At 33.6% G+C, this 14,687-nt stretch overlaps 1 protein-coding gene across 1 annotated transcript in view; it reads right to left on the bottom strand.

The window, feature by feature from the left end:
* The window catches only part of ADAMTS6 (ADAM metallopeptidase with thrombospondin type 1 motif 6), a 284,847-nt gene that overhangs the window by 155,702 nt on the left and 114,458 nt on the right, over window positions 1-14,687 (bottom strand). Inside the window, exon 9 of the mRNA XM_005694638.3 lies at window positions 13,508-13,613. Within this exon, the coding sequence (XP_005694695.1) occupies window positions 13,508-13,613 (106 nt within the window). The remainder of the gene's footprint in view (window positions 1-13,507; window positions 13,614-14,687) is intronic.

Here is a 14,687-nt window from a genome sequence, read left to right as displayed (position 1 = left end):
TTCAAAGACATGCACTTAAGAGTCATGATTTAATAAAATTGATAATTCTTCTGCTTCATCAAAGATATTTTTAAGTGAAACTGGGGTGATGGTAACAAATACAATGACTATTAGTATGGGTGCCTAGATTCAAGCTAAAGTGCCAGAACATACGCAACACTGTTTTTGTACAATCAGAGGAAACAACAAAAAAAGTCTTAGTATTATTATGAAAGAAAAAAAGAATACCAAAAAAAAGCGTGAGTTAGAAGATGTTCTTGAAATGATCAAGAGTTGGAAAACTGACCAAGGGAAAGAGAAAAAGAGACAGTGATAAAAAAAGACATGTTCCTTCAGAAGAGAAGACTGTTTTCATTATCAATGTATCCATAATATATAGCAGCTGCTCAGTAAATCTCTGAAATCAGATAAATTGTACACCAGTGAGAGAGTACATACTGATCAACTGTGAACCATAACAGACATAATTTGTGAAGTATCATACATTTATACCGCCCTTGATTTCTTCAAGAAAATTAGAGATAGCAAGGAACATTTCATGCAAAGATGGGCTCAATAAAGGACAGAAATGGTAGGGACCTAACAGAAGCAGAAGATATTAAGAAGAGGTGGCAAGAATACACAGAAGAACTGTACAAAATAGAGCTTCACGACCCAGATAATCATGATGATGTGATCACTAATCTAGAGCCAGACACCCTGGAATGTGAAGTCAAGTGGGCCTTAGAAAGCATCACTACGAACAAAGCTAGTGGAGGTGATGGAATTCCAGTTGAGCTATTTCAAATCCTGAAAGATGATGCTGTGAAAGTGCTACACTCAATATGCCAGCAAATTTGGAAAACTCAGCAGTGGCCATAGGACTGGAAAAGGTCAGTTTTCATGCCAATCCCAAAGAAAGGCAACGCCAAAGAATGCTCAAACTACGGCACAATTGCACTCATCTCACATGCTAGTAAAGTAATGCTCAAAATTCTCCAAGCCAGGCTTAAGCAATACGTGAACCGTAAACTTCCTGATGTTCAAGCTGGTTTTAGAAAAGGCAGAGGAACCAGAGATCAAATTGCCAACATCCGCTGGATCATGGAAAAAGCAAGAGAGTTCCAGAAAAACATATCTTTCTGCTTTATTGACTAAGCCAAAGCCTTTGACTGTGTGGGTCACAATAAACTGTGGAAAATTCTGAAAGAGATGGGCATACCAGACCACCTGAGCTGCCTCTTGAGAAATCTGTATGCAGGTCAGGAAGCAACAGTTAGAACTGGACATGGAACAACAGACTGGTTCCAAATAGGAAAAGGAGTACGTCAAGGCTGTATATTGTCACCCTGCTTATTTAACTTCTATGCAGAGTACATCATGAGAAATGCTGGACTGGAAGAAACACAAGCTGGAATCAAGATTGCCGGGAGAAATATCAATCACCTCAGATATGCAGATGACACCACCCTTATGACAGAAAGTGAAGAGGAGCTAAAAAGCCTCTTGATGAAAGTGAAAGAGGAGAGCAAGAAAGTTGGCTTAAAGCTCAACATTCAGAAAACGAAGATCATGGCATCCGGTCCCATCACTTCATGGGAAATAGATGGGAAAACAGTGGAAACAGTGGCAGACTTTATTTTTGGGGGCTCCAAAATCACTGCAGATAGTGACTGCAGCCATGAAATTAAAAGACACTTACTCCTTGGAAGAAAAGTTATGATCAACCTAGATAGCATATTCAAAAGCAGGGGCATTACTTTGCCGACTAAGGTCCGTCTAGTCAAGGCTATGGTTTTTCCAGTAGTCATGTATGGATGTGAGAGTTGGACTGTGAAGAAGGCTGAGCACCAAAGAATTGATGCTTTTGAACTGTGGTGTTGGAGAAGACTCTTGAGAGTCCCTTGGACTGCAAGGAGATCCAACCAGTCCATTCTGAAGGCGATCAATCCTGGGATTTCTTTGGAAGGAATGATGCTGAAGCTAAAACTCTAGTACTTTGGCCACCTCATGCCAAGAGTTGACTCATTGGAAAAGACTCTGATGCTGGGAGGGATTGGGGGCAGTAGGAGAAGGGTATGACCGAGGATGAGATGGCTGGATGGCATCACGGACTCGATGGACATGAGTCTGAGTGAACTCCGGGAGATGGTGATGGACAGGGAGGCCTGGCGTGCTGCGATTCATGGGGTCGTAAAGAGTCAGACACAACTGAAAGACCAAACTGAACTGAACTGAACTGATGGTGAATAATATACTGAAAGTATGTACTATCATATAAGCAGTAATAAATGGGCTAGAGGACAGGTTTCAGGTCAAAATAAATGGCATCATCAGTCAGAGACAAGGTGGTTGCTATACAGAGACCAAGAGATATGTAATAAAGATTACTCATTAAGTTTCTGTAACTGAGGAGTCTATCATACATATTAATCTATTGTTACACATGCTTTTCTCAAATGTAAGTACATAGTTTTCTATGCAAATGATATTTTTTCATTTGAAACTATATTTAAACTTCCCCTTTCTATGATAGACAGATACAAAGAGATATATCTTAGGAAAGAATGTCTTATGTTTTAAGATATATACGAGGCAGCTCATTTGTGATTACATTTTATGTCATTTCACCATATATTATACGACCATTTAACACTGCAAAAGTAATATAACGTGTGTGTGTGTGTGTGTGTGCGTGCGCTCAGTCCTGTCTTACTTTTTGTGACCCTACAGACTCTAGCCCGCCAGACTCCTCTGTCCATGGAATTTTCTAGGTAAGAATACTGGAGACTGCCATTCCTACTGGCAGGCTGCCATTACCTACTCCAGGGCATCTTCTCAACCCAGGGATCGAACATGCATCTCTTGTAACACAAAATAACAATTTACTTTTGATTCTGGTATATAATTAATACTGGTTCTTTTGGAAGATTTGTAAAAATGAAAAAGCGTAAATATAGACTGCTGAGTAAAAATTTAATATGCATTGTCAGGATTTCTTCTAAAAATCAAAACAGATGTTTTCAAACCTAACAGAAAATCTATATAGCTAAGGAAAATCTTAAAATGCTTAATTCAGTTTTTTGTCTAAGCAGTTAATTTTGCCATGTTGCTAATATATTAACATCATTGTTCTTTTTAGAAAACCATGGTACTTTAAACTCTGCCTTTCATTTTATTAAATATAAATTCTTCACTAAAATAAGTTGATGACTATTCAGTTCTTCAAAAATATAACACATTTACAACTACAAAAAGAATAGTTTCCTAACATTTTCAATATGATTAAATTTCTCTTCAGAAAGTGATGAAATAATTATAGTCTAAATTGTGACAATTATAAAATCTCAAAACTACATCTTCTCATTGTAGTAGAAAAATACAAAGGAACAAAGGGACATCTTTCCTTACAATTATTTTCCATTTATTCTCTTTGATCTGTTCTTAGTCATAACTGATCTTGGCTATGAATCACTTGTTATAAAAAAGCAAAGATGAAATTTAAGGGATGTATTCAGAAACTTCTCTACCCACATCTGGCAAACATTTTTAGATTTAACAGTTACCCACTAGGATAGCTATTACCATTTGTTCATGTGTTTTCTAAAACAGAGTTTGGAATTCACTTCTACTTTTGGGCTTTACATACAATTTACTAAACTAAGTGAACTCAAGATTCTGAACTTATTTAGGAAGATATTTAACAAGCGAGGTGCCTAAAAGAATCTAGGACCTAGACTCTTTCCACATGTGTAGAAAGCAATGTTCACATTTAGTATAAACATTTCTGAGTTGAAAGTTAGGTTTCTAAAGCCAATGATATCACTATAATGCATTTCTACTTCTACTTCACACTTTTTTCCTTTTATCTAACTGTAAAGATGCTAGGGGTCAGAGGAAACAAGCTATTTGAGACATACTAAGATTTTGGGCAGGGTATGTACATGTATGTGCATTTATTTGTGTGCATGTGCAGTGAAAGGTAGGGAAGACAGAAAATTATGGCAAAGATAGGGAAGGCAGCTGAAACAAGGAAACCTTTGTTGTTATAATCTTCCATGTACTATGAGCAAAATGTAACTGAATTCGTTTACGGCAGCTGAAATTTATGTCGACCAATTAGTACAATCGTGTCTGCCTACAAATTCATTCTTTGTTTTTCTGCATGAAGAGAGTGCCTTATCAAAGTTCTTAAAGTTGACAGTAACTGAATTCTACTTCAGTAGGTTTAATATTTATATAACACACACATACATACACCTATTCTGTCCTGTAATTCTAGACATTTACTTCAGTAATTACCTGATTGGTTTTACCTACATTTTGTATTACTGCATGTCATAGCAAAGACTTAATCAGTGAAGTAATTCAATTTGTTAGAATTTCTTATAAAAACTTTTCTTAAAAAATCTTAATGTTACTATCATTGTTTTAGCTATTATTGGGAGTATGTCTGCATATGTGACAGCCTATATATTAAAATGCATATTGTATTAATATATGTAACATATATATATGTGTATGTGTACATATGTGCATGTATGCATATGTATACAGGCAGGTAACATAATTTTGGCTTCTTCCTAGCCCTGACAGTTATGGAGTAGTATTTTAATAATAGTAGCAATATGAAATATATACAAATTTTAATAGTAGATTCATAAAATCTAATACAAATAGGAAGAAACAGGCATATTATATCATACATGGTATTACTAGTTTAGGTAAATAACAATGGCACCATACAGCTCTAAAGCTTAATCAACTGACAGAGTAAAATGTTTGTCATCTTCCATTGAAAAAAAAATTTCCATATTAGAAAAAAAGTAAGTTCATTGCTTTTCCCAAAGGGTGTAAAACCTTAAAGGAACCACAACATTCATTTTAGAGTTAGACCTTGTAATATGAACATTTATCATTCAATCATTCATTCAATCATTAACAATTATTGACAGAATGCTTATTACCTCACATTAAGGTACAATTTACCTCAGTCCCTATTATCCAATACATCATGTCTGGCTTTAAATAAACAATGGCAAGACACGCTGAAACACATTCAAAATGGAAAAAAGAAACATCAAAACTAGACTCAGATATTATACAAATTTTGGAACTAACAGAATGGGAATTAAAGATAATTATAATTAATATTTAAGGGCTCTAATGAAAAAAGTAGCCAATATAGGAGAAAAGATAGGTAACAGGCAGAAAGATGAAAACTCTAAAAAAAAAAAAATCAAAAGAAAATCTAGAAACCAAAACCAGTGTAATAGAAATGAAGAATTCCTTTGATGATCTCATAAGTATACTAGACTAACTGAGGAAATAATCAGTGAGCCTGATGACAGCTCAACAGAACCTGCCAAAATTGAAATGCAGAGAAAAAGAATGAAAAAGAGCTCCCCCCCCAAAAACAGAGTAAAACATCCACGAACTCTGGAACAATATCTGAAGGTATTACATGTATGTAATGTAAATACCAGAAACAGAATAAAGAAAGACTACAGCCGAATGAATGTTTGAAGTAATGACCAAGCATTTTCCAAAATGAACAGATACCAACAACACACTCAGGAAGTCCAGAGAATATCAAACAGGATAAATATTTAAAAAAAAATATCTACTTATATTGACTCAAACTGAAGAAGACACAAAATCTTAAAAGAAATATCTTCTAGAGTACAAGGATAGGAATACCAGCAATTTTTCATCAGACATCATGCAAATTCTATATCCAGTAAAATTATTCTTCAAAAGCTCTGAAGGATAATTACTTTCACAAACAAAAACTGAGGGAAGCTATTATCAGTAGACCTGTACTGAAAGAAATGTTAAAAGAAGTGCTTCAGGGAAAAGGAAAATTAAATAAATTAACTAATTAAAAATAAATAAATAAATATATAAATTTATTTAAAATTTTTATGCTAAAACCCAAGAGAAACCATTAAAATTTTAAAGGAAGCATAATTGATAAGCTATGAGAAGAGATAAAATAAAACCATGTAAAATGCTCAATTAAAACCAGAGAAAGGAGAAAAAGAGAAGGAAACAAAACAAACTGCAACAAAGAGAAAAGTTACAAAAATAGTAGATATTAATTCAACTATATTAATAATCACTTTAAATATAAATGGTTTAAATACATCAATTAAAAGCGAGAAACTATCAAGAGTGAATAAAGATATAAGAACTAATTATATACCGAATTTAAGAAATCCACTATAAATATAAAGACTCAGTGAAGCTAAAGGGATGTACATACACAGATAAACCTTGCTCATATGAATCAAGAGAAAACTGGGGCAGCTATATTAATTTTAGACAAAGAATACTTCAGAAAAGAGAAATTCTCAGGATAAAAATATTAAACAATAACTTAGAGGTCATTTCTCCAAGGAGACAAAAAACTTAACAAGAATGTATGCATTTAACAATAGTGTCAAACATTTGAGTCAAAACTGATACAAAAGTATAGGGAAACACACAAATCCATTACTATAATTGGAGATTTAAACATCCCTTTCCCAATAACCGATCAATCAAACAGGAATAAAAAATCAGTAAGGATACAGTTGACCTGAACAGCACTATCAACTGGATCCAAAGAAGACATACAGAGGGCCAATAAGTACTTGAAAAGATGCTCACATCACTAATCACCTGGGAAAATCAAAACCACAATGAGATATAATTTTATATCTGTTAGAATGGCTAACAAGAGATTACAAGTGCTGGCAAGGATGTGGAGAAAAGGGAACTACTTTGCACTGCTGGTGAGAATGTAAATTGGTATAGCCACTATGGAAAATAGTATTAAGTTTTCTCAAAAAAATTGAAAATAGAACTATGATATTTTCCATATGATATGGATCATATGATCCAGCCATCCCACTTTGGGATATGTAGTCAGAGGAAATAAAATCTCTATTGCAAATAGATACCTAAACTCTCATCTTCATTGCAGTATTGCTCACAACAGCCAAAATATGAAAGCATACCAAGTATCCACCAATGAATGAATGGATAAAGGAAATGTGATACACATCCCCGCTCACACAGTGGAATATTATTCAGTCATAAAAAAGGAAATTCTGCCATTCCCTTCTGTATAGCAAAATCAACAATCAACAAAACAAAAGGGACTCTATGAAAGGAAGAAAATATTTGCAACATGGATGAAACTTGGGGCATTAAGATAAGTGAAATAAGTCGAATAAAGACAAATACTGTTTGATCTCACGATATATTTGGAATCGAAAAAAGCTGAACTCATACAGAGTAAACTGGTGATTGTCAGGGGATTGGGGTCTGGGAGAAATGGGAAGATGTTGTTCAAAGTGTACAAACTTCCAGTTATGAGATGAATAAGTTCTGGGGGGTCTCAGGAAAGCATGGCTGACTATAGTTAATAATACTGTATTGTATGGGCTTCCCTTGTGGCTCAGCAGTAAAGAATCTGCCTGCAATGCAGGAGATGCAGGAGACACAGGTTTGATCTTTGTGTTGGGAAGATCTGGAGGAGGCATGGCAACCCACTCCAGTATTCTTGCCTGGAGAATCCCATGGACAGAGGAGCCTGATGGGCTACAGTCCATAGATAGGATCGCACAGAGTTGGACATGACTGAAGCAACTTAGCACGCATGCAAGCACTGTATTGTATACTTGAAACTTGCCAACAGAATCAATCTTAAATATTCTCACCATACCCACACAAAGAAGCAATTATATGATGTGCTGGATCTGTTAACTAACCTTATCATGGTAATCATTTCGTAATATATACGTGTATCAAATCATCACGCTGTACACCTTAAACTTATACAATGTTATATGTCAATTATATCTCAATAAAGCTGGAAAAAAAGGAGAAAACACAAATTACAAATATCAAGAGTAAATGATGAAATGTCATTATTTATATTATAGACATTAAAGGAGACAATAATAAGAATAACTGTAAAACAAAATTGGTAATTTTGCTGAAATAGTCAAATATGTCGAAATACAAAGTTAACCCCCCCCAGGGAAAGACTCAAAGATTTTAAATGTTATCTCACATCTAATTGAAAAATTAAATTATTAATAATAGTCCTACAAATGAAATTCCAGGCTCAGATGGCTTCATTGGTAAGTCTATTAAACATTAAAAATGAAATAATATCAAACTTATGTATACAAACTCTTCTAGAAAACAGAACACTTCTTAATTCAATTTATAAGACTAACTTTATTCTGATACCAAAACTAGTCAAAGAAATGAAAAGAAAGCTACAAACCAACAATTTTTTGACAAATTGGACTGAAATAACTGGATCTTCATATGAGGAAGAAGAGGAATTTCAACCCTTACTTCACATCATACAAAAGAAGTTAACTCAAAGTGCATTATAGATCTTAATATAAAAGCTAAAAGTATAAAACTGAGACAAAAATATTGAAGAAAATCTTCACAATCTTGAAGCAGACAAAGATTTCTTAGGACACAAAAACACAAACCATACAAAAAATATAAATAAGATTTCATCAAAATTTAATTCTACTTTTCACAAGACATCATTAAAAAATGAATGATAAGCAAAAGACCTGGAAAAAATATTCACATTGCATATATATGATAAAGACTTTTATCCAGAATATATTCAGAATTCTTGCAGTTCAATAAGAAACACCTCAGTTTTTTTTTTCCAAATGGGAAAAGAATTTGAGTAGACATTTCAGAAGATAATAAATAACAAATATGCACATGAAAAGATGTTTATCATCACTATTTATCAGAAAATAGATAATTAATTAAAGCCACAATGAGATACCACTAAAATGTATAATGGGTAAATCAAAAAGACATAATAATAAATGTTAGCAAGGATCTGAAGTAACTAGAACTCCCATAGACTGCTAGTGGGAATGCAAAATGGTATACAGCCATTGTGAATTAGAGTTTGTTTATTATAAAGTGAAACTAACATATACCATTCTACCAGCAGGACTACCCAAGAGAAATGAAACCGTATGTCCATACAAATTCTTATACACCAAATCTATTTAAAATAGCTCCAGACAAGAAATAGCCTAAAATGTGATGTATGCTATTATGATATGGAATATTCCTCACAAAAAAAAAGAACTATCGATATACATAACAACATGAAATGAATCTCAAAACCTGTGCTGAGGGAAGAAAGCTAGTCACAAACGGGTACCCACTAAATGAGTCTACTTAAAACTACAGGAAACTATTGGAAAGACAAGTTTAATCTATAAAGATAAAAGCTAGATCTGTGGTTGTCTGGGGCCAAGGAAAGCTGTAAGAGTGTGGAGACTGACTATAAAAGGGAGCAGAGGGACTTTTCTCAGGTAATATTCGTGTTGATATCGTGATTGCGGTGATGGGTACATAGTTATATATATTTGTCAAAATTCATCAAACTGTACCCAAAATGGATGCATATTTATTGTATACAAATTATACCTAACCATTTAAAAACTTACTCATGGGAAAGCAAACACTTTGAAAAAACAGAATACTTAACTCATTTTTATAAGACTAACACTATTTTGATACCAAAGTTAGACAAAGGCATTCAAGTACCAACTACCTTAGTGTATGTTTATTATTAGCCTTCTACCAAGAAAACACAACACTTGTACACATTGCTACATTTAAAACGGATAACCAACAAAGGCCTACTGTGTAGCACAGGGAATTGTGCTCATTATGTAACAACCTCAACTGGAAAAGAATTTGAAAAAGAATAGTCATATGTATATGTATAACTCAATCACTTTATTGTACACCTGAAACTACCATAACATTGTTAATCAACTATACTCCCAATATGAAACAAAAAGTAAAAATATATATAAAGAAAAAATAAAGTCTCCATATATTATATATCCACCAAAAAGAGAAAAAAAAAAAAAAAAACAGCACCGATCAAACATTTAAAGATATTTAGGGGGTTTCCATGGTGGCTCACTGGTAAAGAATCTGCCTGGCAAGGCAGGAGGCACAGGTTCAATCCCTGGTCAGGGAAGATCTCACATGCCACAGAGCAATTAAGCCCATGCACCACAACTATTGAGCCTGTGCTCTAGAGTCCAGGAGCTGCAACTACTGAGCCTGCATGCCACAATTACTGAAGCCCGTGAGCCCTAGAACTTAAGATCTGCAACAAGAGAAGCCACTGCGATGAGAGGCCCAAGCACAAGTAGAGTAGCCCTTACTCACCACATCTAGAGAAAAAGCCCACTTGCAGCAACGAAGACCCAGCATAGTCAAAAATAAATAAATAAAATTATTTTAAAAATAAAATTAAAGATACGTAGGTATTTGCAGCAGGAGAGGGGAAGTTTGGATAAAGAGAACAATAATAATAGCTTCCTAACAAAAGTAATCTAATTTACAGTTTTGTCCTGAAGTCTTGCTACATTTTTCCTTATTTAAAAAATTTCACCTCCTAACCAATCTTCTTTAAAAAGTATATCTCTACTGGAGACCAAATATTGATACTGATTTCCAAAAGCAAGACTTATATATCCCTGCAGCTTTTAATACAACTTTCAACAATTCTTCCAAAATTAGTATTATAGTTCACTCAAATGCTATTAATTGATATATGAGTTAAGTCAAATCTAAAAGTTTTATGATTGCAAAACCTGTTCATCTTTTATGAAAAAATCAGACATATATAATAGTAGAGTAGCATAATGGACTGTCATCCCAGCCACATATCATTAAGATTACAAAATTCAAAATGTTATTATTTTTGCTTTATCTTTCTCTTTTCTTCTTCTTTAACAAGCAAATCTCAGATGTCCTGCTACTTGAACCACATATACTTCAACATATATCTCTAAAATATATTGATTTCTTAAAAGATTTCTATTTAAGATTATCTGCTTTTATACAGTATAAATATATAGCTTTCTTAATATATACATGCCTGGTTGAATTCTTGTGAATTCTCTTCAACATAATTTTTTTCACTTTCTAAAGCCTATGGCAGCTACATAATTAATAAAAAAAATCAAAGACTCTTTTCTCTAAGGTTTCATTAAGTGTTGATAGCTTATGGCCTGCATTAAAGCCAGATATATTTAAATAAAGCATATAGATCAGTTTTTCATTTGACAAGGAAGCTGATTTTTTGCTTGCATAAGGGAATGAACATGGTCTAGTCTTAGCTATCCACTGCTGTTTAAAATATACCATTCCCACATAAGTATGTGTGTGTGCTCAGTCATGTCTGATTCTTTGTGACCCCATGGACTGTAGTGTTAACAGGCTCCTCTGTCCATGGGATTTTCAGGCAAGAATATTGGAGTGGGTTGCCATTTCCTTCTCCAGTACATAAGTATACCCCAGGTGCAAAACCATATTCTATTAATATACAACCTAAAAATTAGTACAAAATATTCACAGTCTAGTAACACAGCAGAGGTACTAACTAATTCATGGTCAAAGATTTTTCATAATCACTTAACATTTACCTTACTAAATGATAAAAATGATAAAAACTTTTGTCTTATACTCTATATAGAACACATTATACTCTGAAAAGTACCTGATATATTTACCATATTATTTTGTTTCAGCACTTTATTTTAATAATGACATGAGTTGTACCACAGTTGACTTGCTAAATTCCTTAAAGTTCAACCCAACGATCTTAGAAGCAAGTAAAAGAATTTTCATCCATGAATAGGGGGTATGTTTAGTAAACCCTACTTAGTTGTCTGAAGATAAAGGGATAAGGGGATAGTGATATAGGAATCAACATGGAAAGAAAGCTAATTTCTAGTGTTTCAAATAACATTTTTGAATTGAAGCATTCTGGCTTTCAATATAAAGCATTTTGTGGATTCCCCCCAATTTTCCCTCATGTTATCAAACAAGAATTAGCTGTGAAATAGTTACTCCAAGGCACATATATCTTAAGAGGTATATTTTACTTCTCTTTTACATTTCTTCTACATAAGGTACAAACCATTCATCTTAGGAAGAATTACAAGGAATTATCCATAAGGTCAACAAAAAAAATCTAATAAGCTTAGAGTAGCTCAGTTAGAATCTAATAAAAAATACAAAAGAGATGAACCCTCACCTTGCCTATTTAAGTGCATATAAGAATGGGGCTTGTAATGCATATGTTGACATTGACTAACTTGTGGTTGCATGAGGCAATAGTGCCCTCATTGACACATTATTCATCTGCTGCATGTTACTTGTCCTAACCTTTCAATTTAATTGAACCTAAAAGACCCTATTAAATTCAGTCTGGTTGTATAAGATTATGACAGTCATTAATGAGTCAGATTTTTAAGTGAGTTCAAGATAAACTGCCTGGTTAAGAGGGCTTTTCCCTTTTGTTTCCCTGCTGTTTATTGCAATGGAAACTAGAATACCAATATTTTTAGGACTTCATTAAAAGTGTAATACTGACTTTCCTTGTGTCTGAATTAAGTCAGGTTTGAAACTTGTTGGTTACCTGAATTCACACATAAATCAATACCAATGTGGTAAACTTTAAATTGAAACTTTCAAAGTATCGCAAGAGACTGACCCAATTTTACTCTTCACTTAGGGAGAAAAAAATGAATTACAGATTTATCTCAGGAATGACCTCTGAGGCAACTATACAATAAACATTCATTTTGTTTGTTCTTTTCCCCCATCCATTTTTCTACCAAAAAGGCAGACTGTAAAAAACTTAAGGCATACCAATCAGCATCAGAAGTTCTTGCAAACAGCCTGCTTCTTTTAGTTTAAAATGTTTGACTATCCTTTTAAAGCATTCAAACTTCTCTCCCTCCACATCAGCAAGCTTTTACATTTACTGTTGCCTGTTGCTTGAAATAAAGTAAGGGTTTTATTGCGACTGGGTGGTGGGTTGGGGGAGGGGAAAGACATAGGATAGTTTTTGGCACAGATTTATTGAAAACAAATATTGAAAACTCCAGATCCTCCTAAAAAGTAGTGAGAATAATATCTCACTACTCCTGTAATATCAGGATTTTGTTTTTTACTGACCCACAAGTACACCTGAAAATGCAAATTGCTCAGCAGTAATTACACAAACCTAGAAAAGGCCATGCTCATAGATGTATGAACAGTGAAAAATCAAAGTTCACTTTATGGTAATGATGTCAATAATGATTTTTAAATATATATGTATTGTCACTTAAGGAAATGAAAGATCATTTAAACAATTTGACTGTGAGAAATTGGGCGTTGAGTGGATCATGCTAAAGCTAAACTGTTTCAAATGTATATAAAAAAAACTTGAGTGTAGTGCATTCACTACTCTGAGGACACTAATCACTGAATCAGAGAGACTATTTAACAAGTCTCCAATTCTTAAGATGATTTATCCCAACACCTTAAATGATAACACTCTCTATTGAAATCAGACAAAAAGGTATAAAATATGGTTGAGTACGGGCATTTCACACAGTAGTTATTTATGAATTGCTCAAAAACGTGGAGCTCTAAAATTTATTTTGATTTTCTTAAACTCACTCACTTGTGACCAATCTCATGTGCAATGGTAAAAGCTGAACCCAGGCCAATGTCTTCATTAATGCTGCAGCTCCTTTCAGGCTCACACATTCCAGCCACAGAGGCCAAGCCTGAATAAACAGAAGGAGACACAAAGGGTCAAGCCAAGGTGTTTCAGTCTTAAAAAGCCCATACTTATAAATGCCTGGATTCTTTTTAATAACCTCCATGCACAGAAGGAGCAGTTGGCAAAAGGTTAACTTTCTAGTCATTTGCAAAATCACTGGGGGGAGTTTCACTTTGCCGGCTAGACATTAATATTTTTTGAACTGCAGTCAGTGCTGGAAAATGTCTAGACTAGGGGTTAGATTTATAAATTTTACTTCTGGTAACTTGGGACCACCTAGTAACTTGAGCCAGAAGAGGGAATTCAAGAAAGCATTTCTATTTTAACATTCTTCAGGCTGTAGAAAGCAAAATATATCCACATTATTTTTCTAAAGAGATCTGTTTAAGTTTAGTGGGTTCATAAAAATATACAAGCAACTTTTTAGTTACCAAAAAAAGGGAATCCCAAATGGTTTTTTAAAATGACATTTTCATAAAAACATAAATGAATGATTCAAAACAGAAAAAAGAACTGTTAAAGATGTGAGGTTTTCGCATTTTTTTAAAAAAAATTTTCTGAAATTAGTCCTGCAAGTGATGCAACAATTTCTTTAAGTATTTTAATGGACAGAAAGTCATTCACACATTCAGTGTGGTTGTCCCCTCTCTCATTCCCCTAAATGAAGTAGAGTTTTAGTAATAAAGCAAAAACTATGGTGTTAATTCACTGATTTCTGGTGAAATGTTATGTTACTGAAGGCATTTTTCTCTTGGGAATTTTACCATGTAAAAATTTTTATATTTATTTTCAAATGAATACCATGCTTTGTGATTAGTCCATAACTTTAAAACAGTGCTGAGAAAGAAAAAAAAATTGTGTGAAAGATAAAATTTCATGTATTATAGGAAATAGATGCCAAGTCATACTTAACACACATATGTACTTAAGCTATTTCGAATAAAGTGAAGAAAGAGTAAAAAAATATATTTCATATATTAGGAGCCTACTATCATTACCCAGGTATTAGTAATTATCTTCCCATGAAAAGTGATTTCAATCTAATTCAATTAATATTTACTGAATGCAATAAACAATG

The sequence above is a fragment of the Capra hircus genome, chromosome 20, assembly GCF_001704415.2.
Source record: "Capra hircus breed San Clemente chromosome 20, ASM170441v1, whole genome shotgun sequence".
NCBI lineage: Eukaryota > Metazoa > Chordata > Mammalia > Artiodactyla > Bovidae > Capra > Capra hircus.
This window is presented reverse-complemented; position numbering and strand designations above follow the sequence as displayed.